This window comes from Sus scrofa, chromosome 1 (genome assembly GCF_000003025.6).
Source record: "Sus scrofa isolate TJ Tabasco breed Duroc chromosome 1, Sscrofa11.1, whole genome shotgun sequence".
NCBI lineage: Eukaryota > Metazoa > Chordata > Mammalia > Artiodactyla > Suidae > Sus > Sus scrofa.
The window spans coordinates 20,807,683-20,833,841 of NC_010443.5; the positions used below are offsets into that span (position 1 = coordinate 20,807,683).

Below are 26,159 nucleotides of genomic sequence, written 5' to 3' on the forward strand. Positions count from 1 at the left end.
AACAAAAAAGGATAAATATCTGAGAAGACATTCTTAGGAAAGAAGATACACAAAGACCCAAGGAACCAAGATGAGAAGGAAAAAATAACTGGCTTAAAGAAAGGGAATGTCTTTCAGGTAAAAGGGAGACCCACTGTTTGTCAAAGATGGTTCTAAAATTACTGACTTGGGAGAGTTCCCGTCGGCATGCAGCAGAAACAAATCCCCCTAGCATCCATGAGAATAAGGGTTCGATCCCTGGCCTAACTCAGTGGGTTAAGGATCCGGTGTTGCCCGTGAGCTGTGGTGTAAGTCACAGACACTGCTCAGTATCTGGCGTTGCTGTGGCTGTGGCGTAGACCAGTAGCTGTAACTCCAATTGGACCCCTAGCCTGGGAACCTCCATATGTCATGAGTTCAGCCCTAAAAATTAAAATTAAAATTAAATAAAATTACTAACTTGGAAAAATATGAAAGCTAACGCTGTGAAGCACTGCAAAGGAGACATAAGGGAATTCTCAAAGGAAGATGACGTGTTTGTTTTCATGGTATTTATCTTACTTTTACCACAGGCCAACAATGCTTGAAAAATTTTGTGGGCAAAACAGCACTAATATCTAATGTAGACAAATGGACTTGGTAGTCACCCAGGTGTGATTAGGACCAATAACTGGGACCATGAAAGCACCAGATATTTGCTATAGCCTTGATGTTTTATAAAAAGAACAGAATAGAAAGGAGTTCTCATGTATTGCTTGTAAAAGTGGATATATAGGAATGGGGGAAAAAAATAAACATTTTAGGATAGGTTCCCATGGCTGAGAGAAAAAAACCAAAGCAAAAATTAGGAATAAGAAGAACATAATTAATGCATCCAAGTGCTGGGCTAAACAAGAGAGACAACCTTCTAGTAAATGAAATCTAGTAAACATAGCAAAGAAAATAATAAAATAGAAATGCGATAGAGAAGACTTTTCTAACATAAGAGAATATAGATCTGTGCTCAAAAAATGTTTTCAAATAGTATGGAATAAACAGTTTTCTAAAAGGTAAGACTTTTATAATCAAGAAAAGAGCATGAATGTCTATGATCAACATTACTAAATCACAGTGTTCTTGAAGTTCTGAAACATTAGCCAGATGCATATATGCAAACAGGATAATTGAAAAAAAAAAGAAGAAAATTATCATTATATACAAATGGTGTGTCAGTATACTAAGAAAGGCCAAGAAAATCAATTTTGTAGCCAAACACAGGCACAAACACACACGGTGCAGAAGATGCCAAAGAAAGCTACCATACACCAACTCTACAATAACAAACAACAAGAAAAGCACAAAACTACCAAGCAATAGTCTTGAGGAGAAAGACGTAGACAAATCTCGAAAATGTGACTGAGGGCACAGAAAAGGACCCAAAGGAGTAAGAAGACCACATTTTAAATTAATCATTTTTTCACAAACTTATTCAACTGACTAAAATTTTACTGGAAGAAAAATGTAGAAAAAGAACATGAATTGTAATGTTAGAATAATTAGAAACAAATACTGTACTGGATGAAAATTTTATAATGCTTTAAAAATGAAAATGTGGAGTTCCCTTCATGGTTCAGTGGTTAACGAACCTGACTATGATCTATGAGGATGTGGGTTCGATCCCTGGCTTCACTCAGTGGGTTAAGGATTTGGTGTTGCCATGAGCTGTGGTATAGGTCGTAGATGTGGCATTGCTGTGGCTGTGGGGTAGGCTGGTGGCTACAGCTCTGATTCGACCCCTAGCCTGGGAACTTCCACATGGGGTGGGTGCAGCCCTAAAATAACAAAAAGTAAAAATGAAAATGTTATGGTATTAAACTAAAACTGATGGTGTGATAAGGCAGAATCAGCAAAATTAAACAAATTGAAGTCGAAATGCTTTTAAATTCATGATAAAGTATCACCAGAATAAGGTAGAGTTAAATTATTTGGCAGGAAATACAGAAAAAAAAATGGGTTTTCATTTAAGAAAAATAAAGCAAAACAGAACAAATTGGTATCTCTTAATTCAGGATGCACAAAAAAATATTAGCTGGGAAGTGTTTAAAAAGTGGGGGTGCACAGACCCTATTCTTGCTACTCTTTACTGAACTTGGACCCTTAAAAAATGCATTCAAAATAAAATTCAGATGGTTTAGTCATTAAATAAAAATTTTAAATTAAACAAGATTGTTAAGATATATATAAATATTTAATTAATCTCACAATGAAAAGGTAATTTAAACACATATAAGCAAAATGAAATCAGAAAGGAAAAGACTTCTAAGACATATAAAATTAAAACTACTATAGGTCAAAAAACACCATTAAGAAAATTAAACAGCACATGAAAGCCATGAATATAATAATCAAGCAATGAACAAAAAACATGAATGGTTAATATCCTTCATGTAGAAAAAAGCTTTTGCAAATCAATTAGTAAACGGTAACACTGTGATAATTAACAGAAGAAATAACACCGGTGCCAATAAACACATGTAAAAATATTGAAATTTCACTGATAATCAAAGAAACTAAAATCATATTGAGGTACAATCCATCACTACACAATTGGCAAAGATCTAAAAAAAAAGAAAAATCTGTCCACGTTAATAAGGGTTCAGTGTGAAGGACACCTTCACATATACTGTTGTAAGAGATATTCCAACCAATTCCATGATGCAATCTAGAGCCTTAAAATGTTATTAATTTTTTTTTTGGAATTCCCTGGTGATTCAGTGGGTTAATGAGCTGGCATTGTCACTGCTGTGGTGTGGGTTTGAACTCTAGCCCAGGAACTTCCACATTCCACAGGCACAGCCACAAAATAAAAATTGGAAAAAAAAACCAAAAACTTTTTTTTTTTTTTTTTTTTTGGTCTTTTTTAGGGCCTCTCCATGGCATATGGAGGTTCCCAGGCTAGGGGTTGAATTAGAGCTACAGCTGCCGACCTACACCACAGCCACAACAACACAGAATGCGAGCTGAGTCTGGGACCTGCACCACAGTTCACAGCAACACTGTATCCTCAGCCCACTGAGTGAGGCCAGGGATCAAACCCGTGTCCTCATGGATACTAGTCGGGTTCATTAACCACTGAGCCACAACAGGAACTCCAAAAAAAAACCTTTTAAATATTATTTTTTAACAAATTAGTCTTCATCTAATAATGAAGTCTAATTAAAGGCAGAAGTATGCATAAAGATGTATATAAGATGATAGTTTCTAAATGTACAGAGATGACTTTAGAAATCAATAGAAAGAAATATACCAAAAAGCCATTAAAAGTTACCTTTGCAAGGATTGTATAATTGTGAGAAATATGTAAGCTAACACAAAAAAAGAAGTTGAAGAGCATGATGCCTATTTGTGCGTACCTCTCTCAAGTTTTCTGGTATATTTTTCCATGTTAACTTTACTCTAACATGGTACTTTACATCAGACTATTGGACACCTTACTTACTTTTCCATTCATACTCAGCTACCAGCAAATATCTTACCAGTTTTCTGCTTTTACCCCATTAAAAACTAGAAAGGAGGATGCTCAAAAACAACCTATTAAACAGAAAAGCTTATTTTTTTTTAAACGGGATTTAGGTAATATATGGATTCTGATTATCTCAAGCTGTCTCTGTTCTTCATTCACATTCATCAACAACTATGTGCAGAAAGTGAACATTACTGAAAATTCTTTTCAAGAGTTTTAAAAGAAAATGGACACTATTCAGATATTAAAAATTAAAGGTGGCTCCTTTTCTCCATTGTATAGTCTTGCCTCCTTTGTTATAAATTAATTGTCTGTATGTGTGTGGGCTTGTTTCAGGGCTATTTCATACTATTGACCTAAGTGTCGTTCCCTGCCAGTACCATACTGTATTGATTACTATAGCTTTGTAGTATAGTTTGAAGTCAGGGGCCATGACACCTCCGGCTTTGTTCTTCTTTCACAAGATTGCTTTGGCTAATCAGGGTCTTTTTTTGGTTCCAAACAAATGTTAGGATTCTTTGTTCTAGTTCTGTGAAAAATACCATGAGTGTTTTGATAGGAACTGCATTGAATCTGTGGATTGCTATGGGGAGCATGGACATTTTAACAACACTGATTCTTCCAATTCATGAGCACAGTATATTTTCCATTTATTTATATTGCTGTCAGTTTCTTTCATCAATGCGATATAGTTTCCAGACTATAGGTCTTTCACCTCCTTGCTCAGATTTATTCTTAGGTATTTTATTCTTTTTGAGGAAACTATAAATAGTTTAAGATTTTTTTCTTAAAGTTCTCCTTCTGGTAGTTTGTTATTATTGACAGAAATACAACAGATTTCCATATATTAATTTCATATCTTACAACTTTACTGAATTCATTTATCAGCAGAGACTCTAGAATTTTCTATATACAGCATCAGGCTTTTAAACAAACTGGTTTCAAGAAAACTGGATGGCTACATGTAAAGAAATGAAACACTCATTTTCTCACATCATATACAAAAATAAAACTCAAAGTGGATTAAAGATGTAAATGTAAGACCTGAAGCCATAAAATTCCTAGAAAAAAAAATATAAGCAGTATGCTTTTTGACAGTGGTCTTAGCAGTATTTTTTGGATATGTCTCCTCAGGCAAGGGCAACAAAAACAAAAATATATAAACGGGACTACATCAAACCAAAAAACTTTTGCACTGCATAGGAAACCATTAACAACATGAAAGGGCAATATACTAACTGGGAGAGGATATCTGCAAATGGTATGTCTGATGAGGGCATATAGGGCCCTTATGTCTAATATCAAAAAAACTAAACAATCCAAAACGGGCAGAGGACATGAATAGACATTTCTCCAAAGAATATATATGAAAAGCCAATAGGAACATGCAAAGATGCTCAAAATCACTAGTCACTAGGGAAATACAAGTTAAAAATCACAATATCACGTCACACCTGTCAGAATGACGATCATCAAAAAGACAAGAGATGATGACAAGTGCTGGTGTGGGGAAAAAAGGGAACTCTTGTGTACTGTTAGTGAGAGTGTAAACTGGTACAACCATTATGGAGAACAGTTGGAGGATCCTCAAAAACTTAAAAACAGAACTACCCTATGTTTCAGCAATCCCACTTCTGAGAATGTATCTAAAGGAAATGAAGACACTAACTTAAAAAGGTATCTTCATCTTCATGTTCACAGCATCTTTATTTACAATAGCCAAGATATGAAAGCAACTTAAATGTTCATCGACAGATAAATGGAGATATGTGTGTGTATAAATATTACTATATTACTTAGCCACAGCAAGAATGAAACATTGTCATTTGCAACAACGTGGATAGATCAAGAGGATATATGATAAGTGAAAGAGGTCAGACAGGAAAAGACAAATTTTCACTTATGTGTAGAATCTAAAAAAGCAAAAGAAACAAATCTAATAAAATAGAAAAAGACTCACAAATACAGAGAACAAAATAGTGATTGCCGGGGGCGGGGTAGGCAACTTAAGTGGAAAAGGTTAAGGAATACAAACTACCAGTATAAAATAAATGTCACAGGGATGGAATGTACAGCACAAGGAATATAGTCAATAATAATATAACTACTTTGTATGGTGCATAATGAATCACTATCTTGTGCACCTGAAATGAATATTGCAAGTCAACTGCACGACAATAAAAATAAATACAAATGCTTCCTTTGTGAAGATGTTAATATAGTATGTTGCAAATGATCATCTATAGGTGTTCTGACTCCTCTTAAGGAGCCACATCACAATTTATTAAACAGGACCTATTACAAGGATGTGAAACATTCCTTGTTAATCTTAATACACATATGAACTTATAGGCCTTTGAAAATATTACATATTAATTGAATTTACACATACCCTTTACGATCATTGTACATTCTATTGATTCTGTCCCATTTTGCATTCAGCTGAGTAAGTGTATCCCGGATCTGAATAGCTTCAGGTCCAGAAGCTTCGAGGATAACATCTGGTTGTTTCTCATGAATGACTGCAATCTGCTCTCCAAGTCTGTCCAGTTGGTCTTTGATATTCTACGAATACATGGTCATACATGAACAAAATCCAGCAAAGAAATAAAAGAATGGAATCGCAGGAGACCAAAAATTCATATAGAGTAACAGTTACTTAAAAATAATGAGACATCATAATTGTTCCTCATCAAAACTGGACAACTTAAAAAAAAAATAACACCCCGTTTTGGCCAAAGTGTGAGGAATATCCCAATGGAGGGAAAAAAGTCCTCACAAATGTTCAAAGTGGCACTTGTTAAGGACATAGAAAAAGCTTCCTTAATATTCTATAAAGGTAATGAAGTGCTTGAAGTTAGAATTATTTATATTTTCAAATATCTAATAAAGCTAATTCAAAGGACAGAAATGACCTAACAAACCTATCAACTCTACCAGCAATTTTATTGGGACTTGATACCTAGATGCAATCAAATTATATGAAAGAGTCTTGATGATATTAAAGAGTTTTGTGAATTAAATGAAAACTTTCAGATCTGTGACTAACTTACAATCAACATGCCATTCCATACCCAACCACTAGCCAATCTTAAGTTGTTCTAGGTGGCAAGATAAATAAATTTTACATTAACTGACAATCAAGTTTATAGGAAAGCAATATGGCTTGTGCATGTGTTTGATTTTTAAAAAATCTCTGATGTTGCAAAGAATTAATAACTGTGCAAGCTTAAAAATCCTACTCTTAAAAAAATAAAACTTTGGACATTATGGTTTCATTGGTGAATAAGGAAAAGTTTCTTTTTCACATATATTATTATTTCCTTGACACAAATTTAAAAATTTATAGATCATCTAAGTAGGTACAATGACAAATTCCTTGCTTCATTTTTCTATTAATTGCAGCTATTCAAATGCAGTGCCTGGGTATTTACCTTCAGAGAATCTTCCTGAAAAGAGAAGTCTTCATAGACAACAGAGCTTAGCTCTGGGGTATTAAGTGATAATTCAACATCATCCATGGAAAGTAAAACTTTGTTAATTTCAGCCAGATACTCTGTGGGGGGAGGTGATGATCTAATAATTCCAGAAGCAAGTTGACCTGTTCTTGGTTGAACAGGGATTGCCTGTAAAAACATTAATAATAATAACACGTCTTTTAAAATACCAACAATGAATAATAGCAAATTGGAAAAAGAAAAAAAGCATAACACTACAAAAGTAGAGAAATTCAATACTATGAACGAAAGTAACCAAAAAAACTTGTTTTGCAGTTCCCATTGAGGCGCGGTGGAAACGAATCCCACTAGGAACCATGAGGTTACGGGTTCGATCCCTGGCCTCGCTCAGTAGATTAAGGATCTGGCGTTGTCGTGAGCTGTGGTGTAGGTCGCAGACTCAGCTCAGATCCTGCGTTGTTGTGGCTGTGGCGTAGGCCAGCAGCTACAGCTCTAATTCAACCCCTGGCCTAGGAACTTCCATGTGCCGTGGGTGCGGTCCTAAAAAGAAAAACTTATTTTAATTTTTTAAAATTTGCCCTGCATAACTATAGAAAGCCTTACCAGTCTCTAAGTTTCATCTGTAGTCTGATGTTAAAAGGCTTAAATAAGCTCTTAGGCTTAAAATGTTTTTCTTTAAGACTTATGCCACCTAAACTGACTTAAACAGGAAAACATAACAACTACTTTCCTAAATTACTGGAGAAAACGAGAATATGCTGCAAATCATAAAGTTCTGTATGAAGTAAAAATTTTAATGGCATTATTATTTCACCAGGGTTTTTTTTTGTTTGTTTTTTTGTCTTTTTAGGGCCTTACTTGCAGCATATGGAAGTTCCCACGTTAGAGGTCAAAACAGAGCTTTAGCTGCCAGCCTACGCCACAGCCACAGCAACATGGATCTGAGTCGCATCTGCAACCTACACCACAGCTCATGGCAACAGCAGATCCTTAACCCACTGAGTGAGGCCAGGGATGAACCCACAATCTCATGGATGCCAGTCAGACTTGTTTCCGAGGTGCCACAATGAGAACTCCAATTTCACCAATTTTTTAAATTACACAATTAGATTAAATACTCCTAGGCCTCCTTGGTGAAAAAGTAAATAAGTGAAACATATAATTGTAACAATTAAAATAATATCCAGGCAGTTCAGTAAATAACCTTAACCTCTGAGGACAATATTACAAAAAACAGATGTCCTACGTGAGACAATAGGTCCTACCATGCTATGCTGGGTGGATGACTTATTTACCCTCATATAGTATTTTCTGTATCCTCTAATCAAAGCTTTCTAAAAAGTGCTCTCTGAGAAGGTCCCCTAGTCCCTGAGGAGTTCAACTCCTTTACTCCTGGATGGCTACCACTTAACTGCTGTCTACTGCTTGCAAATGGCTAACGTGCATCCACTCATGAGTTAAGGCAGTTTCCTCAACACTTTCACCATATTCCTATAATGAACCTGTAAAAAATGATACTCCTCTGTAAACTCAAAGATGACAGTGAAAAAAATCTTAAGTACATGTTCATTGAATTTCAGTGATTCTGAATAAGATTACAACTCCTAAATGAAACCAATGCCCAAGACTAAAAACACTGAGAGAAAAATAGGGTGTTGAATCTAGAGATCTGCATTTATTTGTCTTCTCATATTTGATAAACTATGACTTTCACCAACTGAGGGGCAGTCCTGGACAGCCAAGTGAGAAGCAAGCCTGCTGATCTGCTGACGTTATCTATAAGCTCGTTTATACTTGACACTAATGCTGATTTTATTACCCTAATACCACACATTTAAATTTTAGTCACATATTATTTCTAGGCATTTACCTATATGTCTAAGAAGGCAAATTATACATTTTAAGCAAATATTTTAAAATGCTGAAATAATGTGTTAACCCAGGAACCAATTTCAATTAAAAACATGAGAAATACTTTTAATGAAAAATATAAAAATCATTTTCAGATTTTAATGTTAAATAACCCGATTTTTTGGCAGATCACAAAAGGAAGCTCAATTGTTCCTTTTCTTAACTTGAAGGAAAAAGAAAAAGACACTAACAAAGTACTTACAGGTTGAGAAATCATGTTGAAGAAGTAAAATAAAAGCCTGGGACCTTTTCTCCTGCTTGGCTTTAAACCTGTTCTCCTACTTGGCTTTGTATCTATCAACCAGTGCCTGGCTCAAAAAGCCACTGTTTTCCCAAGACCAAAAAGGACTCCAGGTCTCCAGTTATTTGCTATGTGCTTGTAGGACATCCAACTTTATAGTACTTTCCTCATTAGCATGACTAAACATTATACACCACATTTTTTTTTTAATCTGCTCTGCTGGACAATTGGTGAGAACCATTTTTATCCCACTTTTATCTACTTTAACAACCACTACAAGGCCAGGAATTCTGGGCTGCTTCTTTATTACACAAAAGTCATTCTGCAAGGTCACATGTCTTCAAGTCTTTTGAGCAACCTAGAGAGGTCAGAAAATTTCAAGGTTTTTTTGAAAAACTCATGTTCATTAATACTGTCTTTTTTAAATTCAGAATATACATATAATCTAGGATTTTCTGAGCCTCCATACTCTTGCAGAAGGAGCAAGTCCATTCAAGATTCAAATGTACTTTCATTATTCCCCAAATAGATTTTACCCCAAGAGAGTAATCAATCAAAATGCCCTGGGAGGAAAAAAATGTCCTCGAGATCTGACTCAGCCCTTACTTCTAAATAATTGCATTTTTAAAGAACTTAACTAAAACACAAAAATGCAGATGTACTACAAGATAATACTAAGATTAGATAATTTTTACAAATTACATGATGTAGCTCGTGTCATACAGCAAATTCCAGGTACTAAAAAATTAATTTTAAATGACACTTGACAAACATTTTCTTGGGAGTTCCCATCGTGGCTCAGCAGAAGCGAATCTGACTAGTATCCGTGAGGATGCAGGTTCCATCCCTGGCCTTGCTCAGTGGGTTAAGGATCTGGCATTGCCACAAACTGCAGCATAGGTCACAGATGCAGCTCAGATCCAGCATTGCCCATGGCTGTGGTATAGGTCTCAGCTGCAGTTCTGATTTGATCCCCTAGCCTGGGAACTTCCGTATGCTGCAGGTGCAGCTGTAAAAATAAATAAATAAATAGTAAAATTTTTAAAATAAAATATTATCAGAAATCCAAAAGACAGATGTCCACTGTCTTATGCGTCTATTTTGAGTATCGCCTCATCCAAAAATATAAAGACATCTAACAATACTCACTAGAAAGGAGGAGGTACCATTCCAAGTGGTTTGTTTTGAGATGTCTTTGAATGTAACATCACATATCTGAATGGCAAGAGCTGAAAAAGCTATTTATGTGGAACAGAGACTCGCCCATGACAATACCTTGGTTTTGTTGTATCTTGTGTGCAAAAGTAGTAACTGCAAGCGGATCTTCTCTTTTTTATTATCCTCCATCGGCTGATGTAACATTTGTTCTCCTCTTTGTAGAACTTCCTCAATCTGGGCTCTCTCTTCATCCATCTAAACATTTAAAAGATAAAAATTACTCAAAAGAAAAATGTATGGGGTCCCTTACCATGAGTTCCCAAGTAGGAGAACCAACCAAGTAACGTATAAGTCACCCTATGTTTACCTGAATGATATAAACAAAATTTATGTTTTACTCAAAATACTTCATACAGGGAGTTCTCGTTGTAGCTCAGTGGTTAAGGAATCTGACTAGCAACCATGAGGTTGCCAATTCAAACCCTGCCCTTGCTCAGTGGGTTAAGGATCCAGCATTGCCATAAGCTGTGGGTGTAGGTCGCAGACGCGACTCGGATCCTGAGTTGAGGTGGCTACAGCTCTGATTAGACCCTTAGCCTGAGAACCTCCATATACCGCAGGAGCGGTCCTAGAAAAGGCAAAAAGACAAAAAAAAAAAAAAAAAAAAAAAAAATTCTTCGTATATGAAGTTAAAGTAACTCATAAAGAATGCTAGTTTAGGAGTTCTGTGATGCAGTGGGGTAAAGATCAGGCATTGTCATTGCAGCAGCTTGGGTCACAACTATGGTGGAGGTTTGGTCCCTGGACTGGGAACTTCCACATGCTGAGGGTGCACCCCCCAAAAAAAAGAATGATAGTTTAACAGAAGATAAAAAGCACTAAGACAACACCATCTTTAGTAAGAAAATCTATTTTTTAAGCATTATGTAAGTCATGTGACAAATATTACATTGACACTCATCAGAAAAATCATATTTAAATCTGTTCTATAATTTTTGGCAGATATTTATGTAAACATCATTAACTAAAAATATAATTACCAGAAAAGAAAAATGAGAAGACCATGATTATAAAAATCTTTTTTTTTTTTTCTTTTCTTTTTTTTTATTTTCCCACTGTACAGCAAGGGGATCAGGTTATCCTTACATGTATACATTACAATTACAGTTTTTCCCCCACCCTTTCTTCTGTTGATTATAAAAATCTTGAACCAACCTTTTCATCTTCATCACTGGTTTCCAAGCGTTTTTCCGTAACTTTTAACATATTTTCTATGTCATGTTCTAATTTTTCCAAGTCAGAGTAGGGCCCACCAGCTTCAAATGCTTCAGTGGTGACCAGACATTGGTATGATAATGGCTCCTGGCCAATCAGCAACTATGGAAAGAAAGATGTTATTTGAGAAGGTATTCTTAACTTGACTTTTCCACCATCAGTCAGTGTCAAGAAAGGGACTAGCATTTATTTGAATTGACTTTAACTTCATTCCTTCACACAGCACTAATTTTGCCAACTTGGGCCTCTCTGATTACCCATGTTCTCCAAACTCCAGCTAGGGAGGTGAAATAGTGTGCAAACGATGGTGGCTGCCTAGGGTGCTGAGAGGAGGATTCTGAGACCACAGATGAACACAGCAGGAAACAGTGCCATGATTCAGAAGCCATCCCTGCCATGGCCACAGAGAGGAAGAAAGGCCACCACCTAGCACAGGGACATCCCAAAGAATGACTTCCAGTTTACCTTCCCCAGTAGAATGTCCCATGGATTTCTATACCCAAACTTCCAAAAAAAAAAAAAGGTCCTTCTCAAAGCAGTACATTCAGACACAATATAGCTCTATAGAAAAACTTTATATATATGTACCTAAAATCAATGTAACAACTTTAATAAAACTAAATGCAGGAAAATAACATGTAGTGTTGGCTGAGCATCCAGAAACTAGCATTCTCACAGTCTGGTTATCAATGTATAAACTGGCATAAACTTACAATAGGACTCTGGAAAATCTACTTAATAGCATTTGTATGTTTCACAACAGCTTTCACAATAATTTCAAGTAATTCCAAGAAGTGATCCTAAGATCATTAAGAAATGAGCAAAAAGAGATGCATAAAAGAATTAAGAAATGAGCAAAAAGAATGCATAAAAGAATTAAGTGAGCAAAAAAAGATACATAAAAGAATTTTAACAATACAGTAGTTATAAAAGCACAATAAAAGTGGAAAATTGAAAAGTATAACAGATCCTATAATTGAATACTCCATGGCTATTAAATACCTTGCCAAAGAAGAATATACAAAATGATATAAAAATGTTGATTTTTAATATCACATACATATGAGTAAGTACAGACATGTATGCCAAAATGTTGAGAAATCATTTATGGGGACAATGATACTTTTCTTTATACTTTCTCTCACTCCATCTTTTATGTCTCCTTCATTACCCTTTCACATTTGTAGGAGACATCTCCGACAGATCTACTGAGAAGAGTAAGTGAGCTTAGGTGAGAAGGTAAAGACACAGGGTCAAGGGTAGGAAGAGAACAGTTAAAGCAAGAGTTTTAATTTCTTTAAATTGCAGATAACCCAAGTATATTCATAGCCTATGAAAGATAGTTGGCCTATTATATCAGATATTTCAAAGCAAAGTTAGAAAATATTTACCTCTGACAAAAAGAGGATTCTTCCTCCATAGTTATCAATATTTTTATATATATATATATGAGAAAAGTAGGTTTTTCGTTGTTGTTGTTGTTTTTGTTTTTGTTTTTTTTTTTTTTTGGTCTTTTTGCCTTTTCTAGGGCCGAGCCCCCAGCATATGGAGGTTCCCAGGCTAGGGGTCTAATTGGAGCTGTAGCCACCAGCCTACGCCAGAGCCACAGTAATGCGGGATCCAAACCGCATCTGCGACCTACACCACAGCTCAGGACAACACCCGATCCTTAACCCACTGAGCGAGGCCAGGGATCGAACCTGCAACCTCATGGTTCCTAGTCAGATTCATTAGCCACTGAGCCACGACAGGAACTCCAAGAAAAGTAATTTTATATAAAAATATAATTACTTACTTTGGCACTTTTGATGTGTTGAGAGACCTTTTCAAAGTTTCTATTCAATTCTGCTAATTTTGGTTCTACGAGCTCCCTGCTTGAGCCTCCACGTGCATTCATCAAAACTACAGCTTGGTCACGAACATTTTCTACTTGGAGGTTGGCATCATCCAGCTCAGAGAGTAAACGCTAATCATAAGAAAATACAAAATTATCACAAGGGAAAAATCAAAACCAAACATGGGTGCAATTCGAACTCAGAGGTAAAGGAAGTTTAAATGAATGTCTGAGCTTCCTAGAAGAGATGTCTGCCTTCAGATGGAATAAGAGCTGTTCACATATTAAGACTCAGTCAAGTTACTTAGGAAGCACTTTAGATTACCATGACTTTGGATAAAACTTTATTTTATAATTGAATAGTCTACAAGATGTAGTGTGTCATTTCTTCAACCATTTTATTCTAAGACGTATGAAGCTTCTTGAGGCTGAATAAAAGAATACGTGGCAAGGAGTAGTCTGTGATGTCTTTTTCCCCCTAGAAAATCTATTTACCACCATCCCCCTTTCCTTGGCGAAGGTAAACTGATTTGGAAAATTCATGGACTACTATAGTTGAGTTTTTAAATAAAACGTGCAACGACAGCACGCAGCCTCCTTAAGCTAATTTCATAACTGTCATTACATTCATTGTCAGGGCTAAAAAAGCAATGCAAACACCTTCCTTCATTTCTACTTCATTGATAAGTTTCTGAAGAGTGTTGGAATTCTCTCAAGAGTAGAGGTGTAAGCAGATTTTGAATCAAGTCTTAAAAATAAGCTCACTAACCTGTATGCATCTATAAATTCTACAGATAGTTTCCTGATGATTTACAAGAATGAATGACCTAGCAATGCTCTCAATTAGCTAGTGCATGGAGTCCAATCCACTGTTTTGAAGAATTTGTGCTTACTTTACTTGTTACGTGGCGAAAAGAAAATAAGCAGTTTGAAAAGTACTTTCTAAATCAGTGTTTATAGATAGAAAACAGGAGACTATCAGCTTAACTAATGGAATTTTTAGAATGTGTTCCCTTGCATCTAAATCTGATTGTAATGAAAAAACAAACAAAAAAAAAACCAAAAAAACAAAACAGCCATTGCTTGTTTTAAACTTCATTGCTTGTGTAGTGATTCTTGAAATTTTCTTCAAGAAAAATCAAGTAGAAAGAAATAAACACTTTGTAAATAAGGTTTGGCTTTCATGAAAAATTGTTTAAAGGTTATGTTAAAAGGATTTAATAAATTCACTAAATGGGTAATCATGGAAATGTAGAAAAGGAAACTACCTCATTCTTAGAAGGTTTTGTAGAAGCAAAACTAAACACTGTATAATGACTTTGTTATATATGAACCACCTGGTGTGAAAGCTCTCTATATCTGTAACGTCTAAAGGATCTGGAATAATCATATCTTGTGGCCACAGACATATTCTTTATTGTCTGCAATAAATTATGTACTATTTCTGTCATCAATAAACACTTGAAAAAAAACTCCTTCAATGATGTCTGCAAAATGTTGAGAAAGTGCATTTGTAACCTAGTATTACTGCACTTGAATCCATACCTGAGATGACAGGGGGTTCAAAGGAACGACCGGTAGGGGGCTAAGTGGCATAGAGAAAAGATTCCCAAAGAGGAATTCTTAGCTAGGTTTGATCTTCAACTTTGAAACTAACTGTGGAAACACAGGAATGAATAAGGGGTACTCTCGTCACTTTTCTGAGACTCTGTAGCCCCTGGGACAATGATTTCTTTTTGCTTAACACCACTGAGGTCAGGGTATCAAGAGGCTGAGCCAAGTGAAAAAGTCTGCCAGACTATGCTTCTCAAATAGTGCACTATTCTTTTCATACAGCTGATTTGATTCCTCTGAAAAGATGAGTCAGTAGACAATACGCAGCAAGAACTGAAGGCCAAATACTCATTCTAAAGTCAGTTTTGCTTCAATTTCCTATGTCGCCACCAAATTCTGCAAGTTATTAAAAAAATAACTAAGAACGACCTCAGGCTATTAACTAATGACCCAGCATTTAACTACCTTATATGACAAAATGGAGATGTATATATTTAAATTTTTATAGATTATTAAGTTACAAGGGAAACAGTTTCTTTACAATCTCATTATTTGGTGTTTTAAATGCTAATTCTTGGAGTTCCCATCGTGGCGCAATGGTTAACAAATCCAACTAGGAACCATGAGGTTGAGGGTTTGGTCTCTGCCCTTGCTCAGTGGGTTAAGGATCTGGCATTGCTGTGAGCTGTGGGGTAGGTTGCAGACAGGGCTTGGATCCCACATTGCTCTGGCGTAGGCCCCGGCTACAGCTCCGATTCGACCCCTAGCCTGGGCTACAACTATGCCACGTTGCTCTGGCATAGGCCCCGCCGGCTACAGCTCCGATTGGACCCCTAGCCTGGGAACCTCCACATGCCACGGGAGCGACCCTAGAAAAGGCAAAAAGACCAAAAATAAATAAATAAATAAAATAAAATAAAACAAAATAAGATGCTAATTCTTACCTAAAAAGAATGGAGCAAAAATGAAAGGATGACCAAAAAACAAACAAAAAAAGACTCATTCAGTTTAGCCCACCAACATAAAAGCTAATGAATCTACCACATGGGAAGTACGTATGCACAAGGAATTTGGAGCATTCCATAAGAGAAAGACCACAGCAAAACCCTCCATTCCCAGAAGTGTTGCTGGTCCTCTCCGTCTGCTACCTTCACAATTTCTTCCCGTTTATTCGCTGGTTTTTTTTCAATCTCATCCAAGAGAGCTTCAGCCTGATAAAGCCAAGTGCTTATGTGAGCGACATTTCCATCAAATATTTCCAACTGGTTTTGATGGTTCTAGAAAGAAATAAACAAAATGCTGAAACAATCACACGAAATATTTAAGGTAGTCACCTTAGAAGACATTTCAAAGACCTTCAAAGAACTTCTGTCTTTTAAGAATTTCGACCTTTCTGCCAAGCTCTTCCCCAGTGAAGAAATCTCATTCCTAAAACTGCACAGCTGTGGTTCAGCACTTTTTAATTTTAATTTAGCCCTCAATACAAAAAAAAAGTTGAAGAAGAATAAAAGGTGAAAGTTTCTTTTTTAACTTCATTTTGTTTTAATCCCTGTTCTTCATTGTTATATTACAAATAATCTCATTTGCCCCACCTTGATCATATTTGTTAAAAAGTCATTTAAGGGAGTAAAAACACAAAATCATGATTCAAAGATGGTTGAATAAGATTACTGCTTGCTCAAGAGACTGCAACACTTAAGAGGCAGGGCCCATATCTTTTCACCTCAGTATCATCAGCAATTAATGTTACACATGGCACAAACCTCAGTGATATTTCCTGAAGCAAGATACAACAACAGAGAGAGTGAAAAAAATTGAAAATAGATGCAAATGGTTAAGCCAACTAAAACTGGGCAAAAATGCTTGGGCTAAGGCAAGAATTTAGAATTTGATCAAAAAATTTGGGGAAGCCTTATGATGAAACTAACTACTCTTAGGGACTATATCTTATAAGATGAAGGAAACCAGAAAAAAATTAGAAAAGTTGAAGAACAAATTATTAATCTATAATATGGACAGGTCACTGAAAAAAGAAAATGAGAACAATAAATGACCTGAAAAAGTTTTGACGGTGGTCTGAATTCTACGTAAAAAGAATTGATAAACTCCTGAGTTATTCACCTGGATGAAGCAGGTAAACTGAATGGACTCATGACATTATTTGAAAGAAGAATTTAGAAGGTACAGACTGGCGAAGACAGAAGTGAGGGCCATGAGAAAGTAGAATAAAGCTAGTTGTAACAAAAATAAATATATAAAATATTTAATGAACATCATCTATGAGCCAAGAATTTCACATTTGTTATTCCACATTTAACAGCTCTATTTAGATATGTTCTCTTAACTCCACTTTACATGTAGAGAAATTAAAGCTTAGTGACATTAAGTAATTACCCAAGGCTATGAAGATACTAAATCATGGATGGACTCTGAAAATGAATCTGACAAATAAAGGCATAAATCCATCAACTTCAATGTGTGACACATTCTGATTGATTTCATTAAATATTCAAACACAAAATAATTTATTTCTCTCCATTACCCAGTAATCCTATGAATTTGGAGAAAGTCCTATCTCAGACATGTCAGCACAAATGATAATTTATAGATGAGAACTCTCTTTAAGGAAGAGGATGGTAAGGTTGCCACATATTCATTTTTAGTGTAAGAGGGACAGAAAACCACTAGGAAATTAAATGGTCACATTTCTGTGAAATGCTAGTTAACTGTGTAGTAGGACAACCAAAGACAACAACATGTAACATTTACTTACCGATTACCATAATCATCATAATAATACCTAAAATTGGTACAGTTATATTAGAGCCCTACATGTGTTACATCATAAAAACACAAAAACTGTATGAAGTGGAAATTATAATAATGCCCATTTTATATGTGAAAAAACTGAGACCCAAAAACCATTTAGTAACTTGACCAACATCATCCGGTTAGTAGTCACAATTTTAACTTAGGCCATCAGATGCCAGAACTTGTGCCTTTAACTAGTACAACGATAATATTAGAACATACAGAAAGTATTATGTATATAACTATATATACAAAATATTATATATATAACTATATATGAAATAGTATGAAATAATAGTATGAAAATTATATACATATAATAATAGTACGAAAATTATATATAATATCAAGTCATCAAATGTAGCAAATAAGGTACATTTACTAAGATATTAAAGGAGATATTCTATGTATATCACACATGGTTTATTACTAAATAGAGACATTTTGAACTCTTTCCAGTTATCTATCTTTTCAAAGGAAAAGATAAAATGTAGTCTCCTGAAATTAATTCACAAGCAAAAAAATTAGTATGACACACAGAAAATAGGATTTGGAATTCTAATCAAAGCCATATTCTTTTTTTTTAGGGCCATACCTGAGGCTTATGGCGGTTTCCAGGCTAGGGGTCGAATTGAAGCTGTAGCTGTCGCCTACACCACAGCCACAGCAACACTGGATCCAAGTGGCATCTGTGACCTACACCACAGCTAACAGTAATGCTAGATCCTTAACCCACTCATGGAGGCCAGGGATCGAACCTACATCCTCACAGATGCTAGTCAGATTCGCTTCTGCTGAGCTACGATGGGAACTCCAAAGCTATATTCATTTTTACATAATCAAAGAAGATTTCACATCTCCTGAAACATACCATCAAGGTGTTGCACCAGTCCTCCGTCCAGGTACGAACTCGGCTCCACCCAGCGTTCAGGACACAGAGCTTCTCTTCCAAAACAGGCTCACTGCCCTCGATCAGGTTCTGGAGAGCAGCGCTACTCTCCGTGATGGAATTTAAATCAGCTTTTCTCTTTTCCAGATCCTTCAGGATATTCTAGAAGGTAAAAATTGCAAGACCCACTTGATCTTTCAAAACACTGCAAAAGTTTATACAAGCTTCATTTTTAAAAGAACTTTTCTGGGGGGTGTTCCCGTCGTGGCGCAGTGGTAAACAAATCCGACTAGGAACCATGAGGTTGCTAGGAACCATGAGGTTGCGGGTTCGATCCCTGCCCTTGCTCAGTGGGTTAACGATCCGGCGTTGCCATGAGCTGTGGTGTAGATTGCAGGCGCGGCTCGGATCCTGCGTTGCTGTGGTTCTGGCGTAGGCTGGTGGCTACAGCTCCGATTGGACCCCTAGCCTGGGAACCTCCATATGCCGCATGAGCGGCCCAAGAAATGGCAGAAAGACAAAAAAACAAAAAACAAAAAACAAAAAACAAAAAAAATAAATAAAAGAACTTTTCTTCCACATATACATGAGTCCCTAGGTAGCTTACCTAGGTCAAAGATTCACTAAATTCCATAACTTATTCGATGATGAGAGTTCTTAAGTTTCTAATCAAAATTAAAATATGCAATTACACAAATGCCAAAAAAGGTAACAAATTTAGACACAGAAAGGTAATTATTTCATTTATTTTCAGTATAAATGCCACCTGTTACATACCAATACCAATTAACTTCATCATGACTCCGGATGTAAAGAATCAAATTTCATTTTCACTAAGTACAAGCTGGCGAAGCAGGACTATCCCAGAACTCAAAATTCTAAAATTTGATTTATCTCCTTGACTACTACAGGAAACTACTTATGTGTTCTGTATTTGCAAGGACTACATCCTGTAACTAGGTAGCTGAACATAGAAACTGTTTATAAGCATTACGAAAAAATATTTCATCTTAAGTAAATCAGAGGAGAAGAGCTAGGTTTTGGCATACTGTCATAATATGTAAAGCTAATAGTCTGAATGGTATTATGATAACTTTATAATAAGTTTGACCAGGAAAAGTGTGCGGTTAGAGAATTATGGACAGAATGTTGGGTTCCAATTACAACTACAAAGTTCTTTCAATCAAAAAGTAACATGTACATATCTTCCCTACTGCTGTTGCAGCCTTTTAGAATATTCAAATAATTCTTTCCAAGGAGCTTAAGCCTATATTTAATCTCACATCATTAAATCACATTTTGAAAGGCATAAAAATTGCAAATCCACAAGTGACTCAAGGTATAAAGACTCATTCAGCCATATCAATTACTGATATATTTACAAAGATACAGAAATATTTCCTGTAAATGTTCTCCAGCAGGGAGAGGGAAAAAAAAAAACCACAAAATACCTACAGCTATGATCTTTTTTTTTTTTTTTTTTTTTTTTTTGTCTTTTTGCTATTTCTTGGGCTGCTCCTATGGCATATGGAGGTTCCCAGGCTAGGGGTCGAATCGGAGCTGTAGCCACCAGCCTACGCCAGAGCCACAGCAACGGGGGATCCGAGCCGCGTCTGCAACCTACACCATAGCTCACGGCAACGCCGGATCCTTAACCCACTGAGCAAGGGCAGGGATCGAACCCACAACCTTATGGTTCCTAGTCGGATTCGTTAACCACTGCGCCACGACGGGAACTCCCAGCTATGATCTTTGCAGTTAATAACTTTCTGCATTCCTTCAATGCTATGTATTAATGGACTAGAGCATTTTTTAGGAACTCTAGAAATAATGAACTACAAGTAATTAAATTTAAACAGTATCACACTCCCTATGCTAAAAGATTTTATTGTAAGGAACATGACCACATTGAAAATAATGGTTTTTAACCTATTGCATAAAAACACTATTTAAGTTCCAGAATGAAAAAGCTACTTAAATCTTGCATTGAGGAGTTCCCATCGTGGCTCAGTGGTTAACGAATCCGACTAGGAACCATGAGGTTGCGGGTTCAATCCCTGGCCTTGCTCAGTGGATTAAGGATCTGGCGTTGCCGTGAGCTGTGGTGTAGGTTGCAGATGTGGCTCAGATCCTGCATTGCTGTGGCTCTGGTGTAGGCTGGCAGCTACAGCTCCGATTAGACCCCTAGGAACCTCCATATGCCACGGAGCGACCCTAGAGACGGCAAAAGGACAGGGAAAAAGAAAAAAAAAAATTTTTGCATTGAAAACAATTTTATATAATTTTAAAGCATGAATACATTAAAATGTTGTGAAATATGCATGTATCTTAAATCTGAAAACAGCATTGAGAAAAGGGGTGATTATATTACATACTGATATTTCATTTGGTTTACTCTAGTGAAGAGAATGTGCTGTGAACTCATGATTTGTGTATACCATCTTCATTATTTCAAATCTGAAATAAGATTAAATGGGAATTTAAGAGGGAATAGTCCAGGAGAAACAAATTTATCATTATTTACTGTCTTTACCTTAAAAAACAATGAGAATGAACTGGAAAACTAATTGAATTTATGCAAGTATACAAAGACGGATGATTAAAAATTAAATGTACAAAAAAATAAGTATCTTCTATGTTCCAGCTATAAGAAGTTAGTTTAAAAAGTATACATTTTACATACCAATAAAATAAAATAAATACATAAGAATAAGTTTTTTTTCACATATGCATGATGCTTACTGGAAAAAAAAAAAAAAAAAAAAACAAAACCCAAAGCAATGTAAGGGAATTCTGGGGGGAAATGAAACATTCAATATTACTAAGAAGACTTAATATAACAAAGATGTCAATTCCCCTCAAAACAAATTTATAAATTTAAAGCAATTAAAATCAAAATTTCTAACAGATTTTTTTTTTTTTGAGAAGTTGAGAGTAATAATTCTAAAGTTCACATGAGCACATACAAAAGAAGCAGCATACAGACAGGGGATCCTGTTGTTAACTACATGTTAAAATACATTATAAAGCCACATAGTTAATCAATTGAAGAACATTTCAGAGGATCAGGTCAATGAAGCTGAAAACAAAGCAAAGTAATAGGCAAAAAGAATATATGAATTTATAGCATGTCAAATCAGTGGGGAAAGGATAAACAGTGCTCAATAAACAGTGCTGAGATTACCAGTAAACTATTTGGGAAAAAAGGTTAGAGCCTTGCTGCATGATATACACCACACTAAATTCCAGAAGGATTAAAGCATTAAAGGTAAAAAGACGAAACTATAAAAGAGCAAGAAGAAAATATAAGTAAATAATTACATAACTTTGGAGTAGAGTTGGCCTTTCTAAGCACTAAAGGCAGAATAGTTAAGAAAAAAAAAGCATTTTATTCTTTTAAAAAATGCATAATAACATTTTAACTTTTTTTTTTTTTTAAAGACATACTAGAACAGAAAGGAAGATATAGTGGGGAAAAACCTGCACCAATACCCAACATGCTAAGCATTAATAATTGAAAAAGATAAAGAGTTCTAAATTAAAAGACCAAACTGGTGATAGAAACTACGAATGACCTATAAACTAATGGAAAATGTTCTTATTAAGTACCCAAAACATGATATTTGCCTTCCACTGTCAAAAATGTAGTTTAAACAAGCAAGTAGAAATGTGTACAACATTTCTGAGGACGATTTCATAATAAGCATAAGATGTTAAAATGGATATATCCCTTAACCCCCCCCCCTTTTTTTTTTTGTCTTTTTAGGGCCACACCCGTGCATATGGAAGCTTCCAGACTTAGGGTTGAATCGGAGCTGTAGTCAGCCTATGCCACAGCCACAGCAACTTGGGATCTGAGCAGCATCTGCAACCTGCACTGAGGCTCACAGCAACGCAGGAGCCTTAACCCACTGAATGGGGCCAGAGATTGAACCCACATGCTCATGGATACTGGTTGGGTTCATTACCTCTGAACCACAACAGGAACTCCCAATACCAATATTTTTAAAAGTTAAGACTTTATCCTCAGGAAATAATTACAAATGTATGGTACCAATAAGCTACAATAGTGAAAACTGGTAATAATTTAAATGGACCTGAATGGAGAAATGGGACAAAAAAAATAAAATAAGCAATAAAATACTATTCTTATCTCCAATATGTGATACAAAAATACTTGTCGGTAAAGGAAAGAAAAGATATAAAGCTTTTAAAAAGGTCATGAAACAGTAGATACAATGTCATTCTTTAAAAAATATATATTTGTAACAGCATGTGCCTATTAAAAAAAACCTGAAATAACAGGGTATTCCTTGATTATAGATGATTTTAGTTCTTGTCTATTTCGTATTACACTATGAAAATGTTGTTCAATTAGCTTATCTGACCTATGGTACTAATAAGAAAATAATGGCTTTCAAAGAGTATTATACAAAGAAGACAGCATTTCCCCGAAAAACTTAAATTTAACAAAAATAAAATGTGGTGACTTTGATTGGCATGCATCCACTATAACCCATGAATTCCAGTGTTTTTTCATTTCCTTCATACTCCCTTTTTACTTCATACAGCCTATGGCAATTTTACTTTTCATGAGCTGTATTCCAAACTGAGAACATTCTCTCAAAGGACTAGTAACTTGACTTTCTTCCAATAGTTATTTCCACAGAGCATTCAAATTAAAGAGTTGTATCACACTATGACCTCAGGGCACCTGCTTTTCACACCCCATAAGTCAGTACCTGTAGAGAATGTCAAAAACTGATACCTGTGGCTTTATAGATAAAGTTCTGTCACAGTATTGATCATTTATTTTCAGCTCTTATCTCTAGCATACATGCCTCCTTCTCAGAAAAGAAATTCAGGAAAAGAGAATGCCTTGGTAAAAGGGGAAAAAAAGAAAAGCTACTTTTGTATTTCATTCCTTTCTTTGTCCACCTCAAAAGAGAGAACTGGCAAATCACCTCTCCAATCTGTGTGATTTCAAAGTAACTATAGGGCTAGAGAAAATGCTTGGATCTTTCATTGATTTTTTTTGAAAATTCTGTTTCAACGCTCGCTATTTATTTATTTATTCTTGTTGCTTTTTCTGGGGGCGCAGGTGCCAGCCAATGCCAGAGCCACAGCAACGAGGGATCCAAGCTGCCTCTACAACCTACACCACAGCTCATGGCAACGCAGGATCCTTAACCCACTGACGAGGCCAGGGATCGAACCTGCAACCTCATGGATGCTAGTCGGATTCGTTAACCACTGAGCCGCGACGGGAACTCCCTCTAAAGCTCTTTATACCAGTTAGTTTTGTAATAGAAAGATTAGTTACTGGTACAAAAGTTACCATAGAAGAATTAGTAAATAAATTCAGCACGGTACTTTATGAAGAATGAACACTCAGAAAATGTCACTGACTTTGAAAGTGATAATAATCACGTTTTCAAGTACCACATACACATAATGACTACAAAGGCCTTGCTGATGAGCCATGAGTTTAACTCTTTCAGAATCAAGATAAAAATACCTTCTGAAGGTGGCTGTTTTTAAAATATTCTTCAGGGAGTTCCCATCGTGGCAGAGTGGGAATGAATCTGACTAGCATCTATGAGGACGCAGGTTTGATCCCTGGCCTTGCTCAGTGGGTTAAGGATCCGGCATTGTGGTGACCTGTGGTGTAGGTTGCAGCCGTGGCTTGGATCTGGCATTGCTGTGGTTATGGTGTAGGCCAGTGGCTACAGTGCCAATTCGACCCCTAGCCTGGGAACCTCCATCTGCCATGGGTGTGGCCCTAAGAAGCAAAAAATAAAATAAAATAAAATAAAACAAAAATATTCTTCATCTTTTTTCTAAGGACAGAGATGTGGGAAAAATAATGGAAAAAAGAAAAGACTATCAAATGGAGAGAAATGACATCTACCCAGATTTCCTGGATCAAAATGCCACAAACTACACGGGCACCACATTGGTGGTTCGCCTTCATTACAACTTACTTTAGCCCAAGAAATTTCTGTATCCAAGTCACCAAGCAAACTTTCTAAAGTGGATTTCTGCACCAATTCAGTTTCAGTAACAGAAAGCCATTCAGAGAGGGAAGCAGTCTCTTTCTTCACTTTCCGAGCTAATTGTGATGCTCTTTCCAGATCCTGTTTTCCCTCTGTCACCTAAAAAAAAGAGTGAGAGAGATGACCATGAGTGGGAATGAATCAGAACATTAACTAACGATCCAAAGGGATTCATATTTAACACCCAAGACATAGCCAACCTTTATCTCTGGCACCTAAGATCACTCCATTCTTGCATTTCTGCAGTGGGACAATATACTGCAGTGGTTAAGTGTCAGCAACCCTAGGGGTTTTCATCTTAGCTCTGCCACTTACTTCCTAAGTGACCTTGGTGGAGGTATAGCCCTCAAAAGGTTGTTTTGAGTTGTTTTTTGTTTGTTTGTTTTTTGTTGTTGTTGTTTTTGCTTTTTAGGGCCACATCCGCAGCACATGGAGGTTCCCAGGCTAGGGGTCGAATTGGAGCTACAACTGCAGGCCTACTCTACAGTCACAGCAACACCAGATCCAAGCCACATCTGCGACCTGCACCACAGCTCAGGACAACGCCAGACCCTTTAACCCACTGAGCGGGGCCAGGGATCAAATCGGCGTCATCATGGATACTAGTCAGGTTTGTTTCTGCTGAGTCACAATGGGAACTCCCTGTTAAAGTGTTCAATGAGAGAAATACATACACACAGGGCTTGACCCAGTCCTGTAGCAAAGTTGAGGAATCAATAAATAGTATCTCTTATCATTTTGATGCCTTAAAATCTTCTTAATGACGGATTCTGTTTAAAAAACACACACTCCGAGTTCCTGTCGTGGCGCAGTGGTTAATGAATCCTACTAGGAACCATGAGGTTGCCAGTTCGATCCCTGGTCTTGCTCAGTGGATTAAGGATCCGGCCTTGCCGAGAGCTGTGGTGTAGGTTGCAGACACGGCTCGGATCCCACGTTGCTGTGGCTGTGGCGTAGGCCGGTGGCTACGGCTCCGATTAGACCCCTAGCCTGGGAAATTCCATATGCCGCAGGAGCGGCCCAAGAAATGGCAAAAAGCAAATAAATAATAAAAAACACACACTGAACCATATTTTATCAATGTGAGGGGGGAAATAGCAAGATTGTTTTATAATCATATGTTTCACAATTAACCACCTAACATAATATAGTAAATGCCTGTGCAATATAAATGTTTATTATTATTTTGTTCTTACTATTGTTGACAGAAAGCAAAATGAACTGAACTGACACTTATCAGGCTCTTAATGCAGCGCTCACATCGTGCTAAGGACTCTTACACATGTTATACAATAGAACCCTGTGACAGGCACTAACCTTTCCATTTAAGAGAACAGGGCAGTGAAGCTTAAAAAGGTTAAGGCTATGAACAGGATGGCACGACCATCAGATGGAGCCTGGTCAGGCTGACCCTTGGCATTACATGATGATACTCTCAAACCAAAGTCATTCACAACCTAATGCAGGGTTGACACTTTAAAGGATGTCTCG

General features: G+C 36.4%; 1 protein-coding gene across 13 annotated transcripts in view; it reads right to left on the minus strand.

Annotated features, from left to right (window-relative positions):
- UTRN (utrophin) overlaps window positions 1-26,159 on the minus strand; it is a 533,664-nt gene that overhangs the window by 293,419 nt on the left and 214,086 nt on the right. For all 13 annotated transcript variants that reach the window (XM_021072273.1, XM_021072283.1, XM_021072259.1 and 10 more), the window contains 8 exons: window positions 24,597-24,767; window positions 18,595-18,774; window positions 16,061-16,189; window positions 13,320-13,490; window positions 11,465-11,626; window positions 10,367-10,504; window positions 6,916-7,107; window positions 5,874-6,046 (listed from right to left, as the gene is read on the minus strand). In XM_021072273.1, coding sequence (XP_020927932.1) covers window positions 5,874-6,046; window positions 6,916-7,107; window positions 10,367-10,504; window positions 11,465-11,626; window positions 13,320-13,490; window positions 16,061-16,189; window positions 18,595-18,774; window positions 24,597-24,767 — 1,316 coding nt within the window. The remainder of the gene's footprint in view (window positions 1-5,873; window positions 6,047-6,915; window positions 7,108-10,366; window positions 10,505-11,464; window positions 11,627-13,319; window positions 13,491-16,060; window positions 16,190-18,594; window positions 18,775-24,596; window positions 24,768-26,159) is intronic.